Below are 12,167 nucleotides of genomic sequence, written 5' to 3' on the forward strand. Positions count from 1 at the left end.
GGCATGAGCCACTATGCCCGGCCTTAACATTCTTTTCTTTCAGACTAAAAGAATTCTCTTGAGCATATCTTATAGGATTTGTCTTGTGTTGATGAAATCCCTCAGCTTTTGCTTGAGAAAGGCTACATTTCTTTTCCATGTTTGAAGGATATTTTCACTGGATATTTTAAAAATATATATACTTTGCTAAAAATATATATATTTTTTTCCTACAGCATTTTAAATATGTCATGCAACTCTCTCTCCTGGCCTGTAAAGTTACACCGAAAAGTCTGCTGCCAGATATATTGGAGCTCCTTTGTAGGTTATTTGTCTCCTTTATCCTGCTGCTTTTTGCATTCTTTCTTTATCCTTGACCGTTGGGAATTTAATTATCAAATGTCTCGAGGTAGTCTCTTTTGGGTTAAATCTTCTTGGTGTTCTGTATCTTTCTGTAAGTTTGGGATTTTCCTATCATTTTCGCTTTTAATATACTTTCTACCTCTCTCTCTCTCTACTTCCTCTTTAAGGCCAATAACTCAGATTTGCACTCTTGAGAATATTTTCTACATCTTGTAGCCATGTTTCATTTTTCTTTATTCTTTTGCTCTTTTGTCTCCTCTGACTGTGTATTTTCAAATAGCTTGTCTTCGAGCTCACTTATTCTTTCTTCTGCTTGATCAATTCTACTACTAAAAGACTGATGCATTCTTCAGTATGTCCATTGCAATTTTCAGCTCGAGTTTCTGCTTGATTCTTTTAAATTATTTTAATCTTTTCAATCTTTTCATTAAATTTATCTGATAGAACCCTGAACTCCTCCATGTTATCCTGGATTTCGCTGAATTTCCCCAAAACAGCATTTTAAATTTTCTGTCTGAAAGTTGACATATCTCTGTCTCTCCAGGATTGGTCTCTGGTACCTTATTTAGTTCATTTTGTGAGTTCATGTTTTCCTGGATGGTCTTTATGCTTGTGGATGTTTGTCATTGTCTGGGCATTGAAGAGTTAGGTATTTATTGTAGTCTTCAGAGTGTAGGCTTGTTTTTGCCCATCCTTATTGATAGGCTTTCCAGGTATTCTAAGGGACTTGGGTTTTGTGATCTAAGTCTTTGTTAACTGCAGCTGTATCTGCTTTAGGAGACACCTAAAGCCCAATAATGCCATGACTCTTGCAGACTCATAGTCTATGGCTAGGGCTGTTCTAAATGCTCCATCTATGGGTGTCAGCTGATTTCTGCCCCTTCGTACTTTCCGCTGTGGCAGGCCAACACTGAGTTCCAATGCAAAAGAGCACAATCGCTTTGCTGTCCCTTCCCAATGTGCACAGATTCTCCCTCCATGCACCATGGACACTGTTGGGGAATGTGAGAGGGGTGGTGCATGCATTCCAAGACTCTCTTTCCTACCCTCTTCAATGAGTCTTCCCTTGATATGATGCTAAAATCAGGTACTGTGATCACTCATGTGAATTTGGTTCTTAAGAAGGTGCTTTGTCGTGTGTGGGAGTAGTTGTTCAATTTGGTGCTTCTGCAGGGGAACGGTCATTGGAGGCTTCTTTTCAGCCATCTTTTTCTGTCTCTCTGCTGTAAGCTTCATTCTTATCACATTCATCCAACTTAAAGTTTCTGGTGAAAGTCTTTTAAATAATTATGAACTCCTTCTGCAAAAAAAGAAAACTCACGCAGTTTCTTACCCTTAATTGATATTTCACAGAATACATGTTAATACCAGCTTTGTTCCTTATGGACAGATCAGACAGCCAATTTGAAATATTTGGATACAAAACAATATAATTTAGCTCAATTTATTTGAAATTAAATTCTGCTTGCCTAATGTTATTATTGTAAGTAATAAGTAAAATAATATAAAATAATTTCAAGAAGCATAAATCAGAAAAAGACAGCATAATACACACAGTGTTTAACAGCATGGACTCAGATGTAAGAGTGTTTGGGCTTAAATTGCTGCTATACCTGTTATTAGTGGTTTGACTTTGAACAACTTACTTAACTTCTCTGCATTACTTCTGTAATCTGCAAAATGACTTTAATTATAGTACCTACCTCATCTGTAAGTGGTGATAAAAATAGTACCTGCTTTCAAAAATTCTAATGAAGATTATATATTAGTAATTATGAGAGTACTTGAAATAGTGCCCAGTATGTATCATATTCATGTTTATTCATAAAAAATAAACATAAAGACACTTAAAAATTTCTTGGAGGCATATGCCTTTGGAAATAAGCTAATGTGCTTTATTTTATGGGATATAAAATATATTATATAGAATATTTATTGTGTATTTATTAAGCTATCCTACAAGGATGCTCAAAAACAAATTTACAGTTAAAATAGCAGCCTTATGCCATGTTCTGATAATTTTTTCTTCCTAAATGCTTCATATTTCACTTTCTTTTTACTGCTCTTCTTTAAATGCGTTTTAAATAGTCATGATATTCTTGTAAATTTAGATAATGTATGAGTCATATATACCGAAAGAAGTAGAATAACTTTAATTTTTTACTATTCTCAACTTCTTTACTTTGAAATTCCATTGATTTATTGTTCTCTTTTTTTATGTATATATGTGAATGATCTATTCTTCTAGGTATGGCCAGGATTAACAGTATACCCTGATTTCACTAATCCAAACTGCATTGATTGGTGGGCAAATGAATGCAGTATTTTCCATCAAGAAGTGCAATATGATGGACTTTGGATTGTAAGTAGCTATTTTAAACCAACAATTTTGGTCAATAACTGTAGAATTATTTATCTGTAAAAATTACTAAGTCAGCAAAATATATTTTTTCTGATGTATTCAACATGAAATTTAAAGCTACTATAATGTTTTTTCCTAGAATATATAGGTATACCCATCATGTGCATAAGTAAGAAAAAAATGCCAATTAAGGTTTTTCTTTTTTAGCAATACACTTTATAGAATACATTTTACTTCTGTATCCAAGGTTTTTTTCCTTTATGTGTAATAATTTACCCAAAAATTAGTTAATAAGATTTGGTGATAAACCTGTTGCTTATCAATTAGCAAAACATTTATTAAAGTTTTTAACAGTCAAGCAACAGCAGCAATATGATCTGAATAAGCCCCTGTCCTTTAGAGTCTTCTCTTTAGTAAGCTATAGAACAGAACAAATAAAAATTGGCAATAGGTTAAGTATTACTGTATTTAAAAAAAGCAACAAAGAGAATCCTAGTTTGCTCATAAACTTATTAAAGAAAAATACAGTCATGCATGGTGGCTTATGCATCTAATCCCAGCACTTTGGGAGGCTGAGGTGGGCAGATCAGTTGAGGTCAGGAGTTCGAGACCAACCTGACCAACATGGTGAAACCCCGTCTTTACTAAAAATACAAAAATTAACCGGGCTTGGGGGCACATGCTTGTAATCCCAGCTACACTGGAGACTGAGGCAGAAGGATCGCTTGAACTCGGGAGGTGGAGGTTGCAGTGATCCGAGATGGTGCCACTGCATTCCACCCTGGGCAACAAGAGTAAAACTCTGTCTCAAAAAAGAAAAAAAAAAATACAAGTGTTTAAGAGTTTCTTTAATGAAGCTGTATATCTGTAGTTATTGAAGGCCTGCTGCTAGGCATGGAAACTAAATTACAACTGAGTATAATTTTGAAAAAATACATAATGGACACACTAGTGATGGCTATATTTTCTTTGGTGTTTTAGGTTCACATCATCTCTATTTTCCTTAGGTGCTCATTATTGATTCAGTCGTTATTCTAATTATTCCCTTATTTATTAAATCAATCAATCATTTAGTTAGCAAGTATTTATTTTGCACCATATGTCTGTCAGACATGTTGTTGGGACTACAAAGATGGAAAAATTATGTTTTCTGCTGACAATATGGATTTGGGTAAAGGGTTAGCATAATTTTCAGAACTCCTATGATGACAGTAACAAATAGAAGATGAAAAGGCTTCAGTTATTTAACATAAAATCACTGATATCACACCACTAATAACCAGCAATTGGTAGAAATAAAAAAAAATACTGTTATCTTGAGCTTTATTTTAAGTTCTAGTTCTTGTATTATTTAACTGATACTGAAAGTTTCTTAAGTCTTTTATTTTTTTCCTAGTTAGGAGCCACTTTGATTACAGCAAAGTTACAAGTATAAATAATACTGTAGGAATAGTGAGACAGAGCCTGATTGTGTTATAGAAAGACAGAATATTGCATTTCTTGCATTCATTGAAAACTGAAATTCCTGATTGACCTCCAAAGTGTGGGAGAGAAGGTTATCTGAGAAAGGCAGAGTATTTCCAACACTGATACAGAAGCATTGTAACTAAGCCTTAAACACACAAACAAAAAAACACAACATAAAAAGCAGTGCAATTTGAAAGATCAATGAACTTCAGTGAACTAATACATATCATGGATAAACAGTGGATATTTTACTTCTAGCTATTAGTTAAATACTTGCCATATCACACTGCTAAGCAGTTTATCTAATTATTTCACTTTCTTTGGATTATTGTTTCTGATCCAGCTAAAACAAGTTGTTATTCAACTGATAAAGTTTTAGATTTATGTCAAGTATAAAAATAGTTTTATAATTTACTAGATTTGTAGTTTAGTTCCATGCTAATATTTGTGAATTTTAAGTTTAAATATTAAAATCACTTTGGGAAATGATGTGAGCTTCATTGTCATTGAAATATTGTTTTTGTGTATAAAATATAATAAATTTGAATTCTCTTTTTTATGAGAGATAATTCCCTAATAGTTGAGAAACAAAAGCCTACTGTACTTAGTATACTTAAGGCCAAAGCTATGATTTCAAAACAAAAGTGTTAGTCAATATTTTAAAAATTAAAATATCATTTCCATTTTTTGAATACATATGCATGTTTTGATATCATGTTATTTTGGTTCTACTCTTAAAAATCTAATAAGAAAAATTATTCAATGAAAAAACTGAATAATTTAATGCATAGTATTTGGAAACATAAATTTTATAAAGAAGATGTGTCCAAATAATTTTATATATCCAAATAGCTAGAAGTGTATTTGGTTATATTCTTTCTACATTTCATGTAATTCTTATAAAAATGAAATTCTTTTACAATTTTTTTTAAAAAAACAGGGCTATATTTATCTAGATTTAGTTTAAATGTGAGTATAAAATGCCATCAGAATACTATCACAATTTTCAAGCAATTTTAAAGAAGCTTGAGGTACATTCTCAGAAACAAAGTTGACAATTTTCTTTTCTTTTTTTTTTTTTTTTTTTGAGACTCAGTCTTGCTCTGTCACCCAGGCTGTAGTACAGTGGCACTATCTTGGCTCACTACAACGTCCGTCCCCTAGGTTCAAAAGATTCTCCCTGCCTCAGCCTCCTGAGGAGCTGGGATTACAGGTGCACTTCACCACGCCCGGCTAATTTTTGTATTTTTAGTAGAGACAAGGTTTTACCATGTTGGCCAGGCTGGTAGGTAACGCCTCAGCCTCAAAAAATAGTTTTTAATAGACTTAACATGATTTGAATGACACCTACATAACTTTAGATGTGCTTATTACTATCAGTCTACTGAGGCTTTTGCCTCATGACTACAATGTTCCAAATCTACTTGTTGTAATATTAAAAATGTTAATTTAATGCACTGGTATCTAATATTAACTAACTATATTTTCACTTAAATCATTTGGATATGTTAGAGAATTAAAGTGCTTTTATAATTTTCAAAATGCCACTTAAAAATACACTACAATAGATAAATTCTTTTAAATATGTGTAGTAAGTTTAATTTAATACAGTCTTGCTATATAGACATACTTTAGACATATTTAAGGAAGGTTACTAAAATATTAAATGGCATGTTTTATGTAAAATATGGTTAAAATTATGAAAAATGTTATTTTTTTTGACTCAGCAGGCTAAAAATGTATATTATTGGTTCAAAAAACTATTTTCCCTTTTATTGTGAGTTGGCAAAATAATCACATTCTGATTCAATCATGTAAAAATGGTCGTAAAATAAAACTTTTAAATATTTTTGTCAATTATTTTCAGTAAAACCAATTAATTTTTTTTCTAAAAAAATTTGTTCATCCTTAAATTACATAATAATGTTTACTTTCAGTGATGAAAGATTTTGTGAAATTTATGGCAAATTTACACATATGTAGCTCAAATAGAAATGATATTAATATCATAGTTGAGTGTTTTGCCCTTGTAATTCCTCAACTATATGATATACCTGGATGTTAAAATTGTTTAGAAAAAGACTCTTAAAATTTAAAATAATGCAGCTCACTATTCCCAAATTATACATTTCAGCAGCAGTTTTTTAAAACTTGAATTTTATTGATGGAATCATGAAGAAAAATGTAGTTTACCTACATTTATTTGCTGTATATACCATTATTAATTTCTACTGGACATAGGAAACAAAATTGAATATAACATTCCAGACAATTTCAAAAAAATAACTCAATGTAGCTTTAAGTATTTTGTACTTCGGAATAACTATATTAATTTCTCTCATTTCTGCTTACTCTGAAAACATTTGGGAAGTGGAAATATATACCATTTAAATCTGTCATGATAACAAATCTATTGTTTTTTCCCTTGAGCACCATTAATTTATCATTTCAATTCCATGTATCAAATTTCCTTAGCTTCTTTTTATATCCACAGTCTAGACACTTTTATGAGAATATTTTGAGAATAACAGAATTGAATAATCATATTGAGTGGGCTTCGGTCAGAAGAACTCAATATTTAGGGAAGCTTTTGCAAACTAAATCACTCTAGTTGTAGTTATAATTTTATGAAAGAAATGTCTAACTATAATACAAATGATTCACCATTACATTTTTAAAATTATTTTATTAGTGTCTTTAAGTGACACCATCAGTCTCAGATCTTTTCTAATCTGTTGATAAATATTATCTATTTGGGGAGTCTCAGAAAGCAGTATAAAAGTTAGGTTTAACGATTGCAAAGTTAATATAGGAGTGTTAAGGTTAAAGGGAGGATTGAAAGCTGAAATAAGAGGGGAAGGATTCAAAAAGGTGAAAAGCAGTGAGTCTTAAAATATAGGCATGATGTAGATGGGGAAAAGGAAATGTAATTAAGAAAATCTACTTTTTCTGAGTGAAGTAAAATTACCAGAGAGACAAGGATGTGACTGAATGTGATGCCTTTATATGAAAGGAGACAATTTATTATAGAGATGTGAAAAACAAGGCTTATAGAAGTCCTCGACACAGTTTGCAGAGAAGAAAGACAAAACACGTATTTCTTGAGTATATGTTTGGTAATATATGATTTTATAAAATTTATTTTTTTTAGTGCAAAGACTTAACTGGTTTATGGTCACACAGCTAGTAGGTAGTGGGACAAGATTGGGGCCTGTGTTAAAATGGCTAGAAAATCCATGAACATAATATCCCACCACTATTTCTTCAAGAGCTGTTTAGGTCTTGGTTCTCAGAGTGTGATCGTGCTGACCTAGGTTTCCCTGAGTGTTTCAGAGATTCTGTGAGGCCATAACTATTTTAATTAAAACACTAAAGTCTATTTGCCTTTTTAAAACTTTCATTCTTTTATGAGTGTATAGGAGCTGTTGGTAGGCAAATTTTGCCTCTAGCAATGTGCTTAGCGCATCATAGAAACTAGATAAAGGTTAAATGAAACAAAATACATTGAATCAATGGATATGCAAAGAATGTGTATAATAATGGACTCATAATGAGAAGACTAACAGCTATTTGGAAATGACTTAATACTTATAAGTAATATCATATATATATATATATATAAAATCAAAACTAGATACATGAACTACATTTTGATTGTTTAAAATCTCTCTATCCCATCTAAGATACTTATCTGATACAGGCATTCTGTTTATTTTTAGGTTGTTAGCTTATATTTATCTTCTAGGAATTAATGAGCATTATGGTTATCTTATATAAAACATTTTCAAAGAACTAGAGAGTTTCTGCTAATAGGATTTATAATTATGTAAAATCTGCGGTTCTTCATTTTGTATCCATTCAGGACATGAATGAAGTTTCCAGCTTTATTCAAGGTTCAACAAAAGGATGCAATGCCAACAAATTGAATTATCCACCTTTTACTCCTGGTAAAATTTATTTGGTTATCTAATTACTGTTTTAATTTAGAATAATTTTCTGTTTTGCTGGTAATTTCTAGCATATATTTCTAAATTACAATTTTTGGTATAGTTTTAAAACCATAAAATCAACTTGTTTATTTTTTCTTCAGCCAAATATTCTCTGCCTAAGATTGTATTAAAATAGACTAATCTATTATAAGGCTTTAAAATGGGTCCATAAATATATGATGTACAATATAGTTGGGTGTAGGTATATTTCTATATTGTTAAAGGCTATTTTGTTATTGAAGTTAGAAAACAGAGTATTTACCAATGTAAATATAAATCTAATAGTTAATCCAAGTTTAGCAAGAGTGAAAGATGAGGACCTAATTGGAACGTAGTTTAGGTTTAACTGAATTGTCCTTTTTCATCATTTTCGACCAAATATGGAATTTCATAGCACAAATGAAATGGGATATAACATTTATGATGGAAAATATATATTATAATGTTTATAATGGAAAAATATAAGAAATGTTTCTTATGTATTTTCTCAAAGATATTCTTGACAAACTCATGTATTCCAAAACAATTTGCATGGATGCTGTGCAGAACTGGGGGAAACAGTATGATGTTCATAGCCTCTATGGATACAGCATGGCTATAGCTACAGAGCAGTAAGTGAAATTGCATTCAAATACTTCTTTCATATTTATTTTTTTTTAAAGTTTTTGATAATTTATCAATGTATTAATAGGAAATAGTAAAGTTAAGAAAAAGAAAGATAACATTTTATGCCTGCTGAAAAGTTACGGCATTCATAATATCAGTTCTCTTACTAATATTCGTGAATTTGGGACTCATTTATTAAGAATGACGTGGTAGGCTGGGTGCGGGGGCTCACGCCTGTAACCCTAGCACATTGGGAGGCCGAGGCAGGCAGAGCACCTGAAGTCAGAAGTTTGAGAACAGTCTGGCCAACATGGTGAAACCCCATCTCTATTAAAAATACAAATCTACCGGGAGAGGTGGCAGGCTCCTGTAATCCCAGTTACTTGGGAGACTGAGGCAGAAGAATAGTTTGAACCCGGGAGGCGGAGGTTGCAGCGAGCCGAAATCGTGCCACTACACTGCAGCCTGGGCGACAGAGCTAGACTCAGTCTCAAAAAAAAAAAAAAAAAAAAAAATTGACTATTTGTATGTATAATATATTATATATATATATATATATATTTAACTGAGACCCTTTATTTTAACTCCTAGATTTAAATTATCCTTTTATCCTTCCAAATTTTACCATTTCTGAATATAACTGTGTTTTAAGCTTGAATCTCACAACTGACCTGGGAAAATATTGCCCCAGGAACAGGTCTTTAACTATTTTTCAAAAAGAATGATTTTAATTAAAACATAGTTTTCTAATTAATATCCTTCTAAGTAATATTCTAGTACATTTTTAATAAAATATGATATTAAACAAAAGAAGAAAACAATAATATGTTCATTATCTGCTAATTTTCAAGCATCGTTTATGGTCCTGTGATATTATAGTCAATAAACCCAATACTGTTTTCAATATACTTACGATTTTCTCATAATTAAACAGTTATGATTGAGTGTTTATTCAAATTTATATTTTTCTGGTCCTAAATCATACTGATACTCAAACTCTTAAACACTGTCTTCATGGTGTTAATTTACTTTGTAAACTCAATAGAGTATTACATGTAGCGGTGTTTAACTTAATATATCCTAGGAAAGAAAAAATAGGCTATGTTTCAATATAATAAAGATTATAACATGGAAAAGCACTTGATAATATAGTTACCCATTTCCTAATTGCTTCCAATTATGAAAACATTATAAATAATAGTTGTGTAACATGAGTGATGCTTGTAGTTGTGGACAGTGGTTAACTTCTAGAAACAAACAAACAAACAAAACCCTCTTAAATACTTTTTATCCCTACCTTGTCTGCTAATATTTGAAGATGTAGAAATGAATATATAATTGGAGTCACCACACTACAAAAAGTGTATTGGGTTCAAGTTCAGGTATAATATTTTCTATTTATAAGGGAATTCAATTAGTTTAAATCATATATTTCAAAAACAAATGCTGAGTGGATACCAAATGCACATGTTTATTTAATTTGGTAAAGGATGATTGGAGTCATTCAAAATTTAGTGATTTCTGAAAGTTCCCTTTCACTATATTTTACCAGAATATATTTAAATAAGTAAATATTAGTAGTGACATACAAAATTGATATGTAATTTTGACATAATTATTATAAATATTATGACATAATGCATTAGTCCATTTTCATGCCACTGATAAGGCATACCTGAGACTGGGCAATTTACAAAAGATTTACTGGACTTACAGTTCCACATGGTCGGGGGGCCTCACAATCATGGCAGAAGACAAGGAGGAGCAAGTAACATCTTATGTGGATGGCAGCAGGCAAAGAGAGAGTTTGTGCAGGGAAGTTCCCATTTCTTTAAAACCATCAGATCTCATGGGACTCATTAACTATCACAAGAACAGTGCAGGAAAGACCTGCCCCCATAATGCAATCACCTCCCATCAGGTTTCTCCCACAACATGTGGGAACTGTGGAAGTTACAATTCAAGATGAGATTTGGGTGGGGACACAGCCAAACTATATCACATGGCTTGGAATTATGAAATTTTATAATCTAAATGCCAACATTATTTTTTAAAATAATTTTTATTAATTAATTTGGTTTTATTTTTAGAGCTGTACAAAAAGTTTTCCCTAATAAGAGAGGCTTCATTCTTACCCGCTCAACATTTGCTGGATCTGGAAGACATGCTGCACATTGGTTAGGAGACAATACTGCTTCATGGGAACAAATGGAATGGTCTATAACTGGAATGCTGGAGTTCAGTTTGTTTGGAATACCTTTGGTAAGACAGTTGCATACAGTATTCCTCATAAAAGCAACAATTATGTTAATTTTTAATGTAATCTTAATGAATTTTAGTAAAATGATCAAAAGGTATGTTACAGAAATAATTCAGCATTTTATTTTTATTGAGTTTATGAAGAAAATAAGAATACAGATGGCATCTGTAATTTTCATACCATTAAAGTGAGAATGTAGTACTAATAAAATTCAGTGAAATCAGGATAATTGAGGAAAACAAATATAAATATAAACGCAGCATAGAAAAGCTTATATAAAAGATATAAAGAAAAAATAAGGTGGTGAAGAAAAGTTCAAATATATTGGTTATAAAAATAAATGTCAGAAGTCTAAGTGTATTTAAAATACTAGATTACCAGTTTAGATTTTGAAAGATAATCTTTTGTTTAGAATATAAAACATAAGAACAGAAAAAAATGTTTAAAATTTCAAAAGTGGAGAAAATGTGTACTAGGAATTGCGAACATAAAATATCTGAGAAGTCTAACTCTATCAAACAAAAAAAAAGTAGTATCCAATGTTGATATTCAAGACTAAAGAGAGACACTACGTAACAAAAATAAGGTAGAAAGTATTATAAAACTGTAGTGATTTGTTTTTGTTCACATGCACAAATAAAACAAACACCAAAAACCCAATCAATAAAAGTAACACCCCCTCCACACACAATCTTGTGTTTGAAAATTGAAAAATAGGCTGGACAAGGTGGCTCACTTCTATAATCCAGCACTTTGGGAAGCCGAGGTAGGTGGATTACTTGAGGTCAGGAGTTTGAGACCAGCCTGGCAAACATGGTGAAACCCTGTCTCTACCCAAAATACAAAAAGCTGGGCATGATGGCAGGCACCTGTAGTCCTAGCTACTCAGGAAACTGAGGCAGGAGAACCGTTTGAACCTGGGAGGTGGAGGTTGCACAGAGCCAAGATTGGGACTCACATTTTTGAGACCCTGTCTGAAAAAAAAATTGAAAAACATATTATCAAATTCATTCATGAGTCAAAGATAAACTGAATAGAATTAAACAAACAAACAAAAAAAAACCTTAGAAAATTAACTTTTAACAATTTTACTTATTAAATCTTGGGAAATTTCAGCTGTTAGTATTTGAAGAAAAACCTA

At 31.5% G+C, this 12,167-nt stretch overlaps 1 protein-coding gene across 1 annotated transcript in view; it reads left to right on the forward strand.

Annotated features, from left to right (window-relative positions):
• Positions 1–12,167, forward strand: part of SI (sucrase-isomaltase) — a 93,624-nt gene that overhangs the window by 13,962 nt on the left and 67,495 nt on the right. The window contains exons 11-14 of the mRNA XM_031662933.1: positions 2,591–2,704; positions 8,034–8,118; positions 8,654–8,771; positions 10,857–11,028. Coding sequence (XP_031518793.1) covers positions 2,591–2,704; positions 8,034–8,118; positions 8,654–8,771; positions 10,857–11,028 — 489 coding nt within the window. The remainder of the gene's footprint in view (positions 1–2,590; positions 2,705–8,033; positions 8,119–8,653; positions 8,772–10,856; positions 11,029–12,167) is intronic.

The sequence above is a fragment of the Papio anubis genome, chromosome 2, assembly GCF_008728515.1.
Source record: "Papio anubis isolate 15944 chromosome 2, Panubis1.0, whole genome shotgun sequence".
NCBI classification, from domain to species: Eukaryota; Metazoa; Chordata; class Mammalia; order Primates; family Cercopithecidae; genus Papio; species Papio anubis.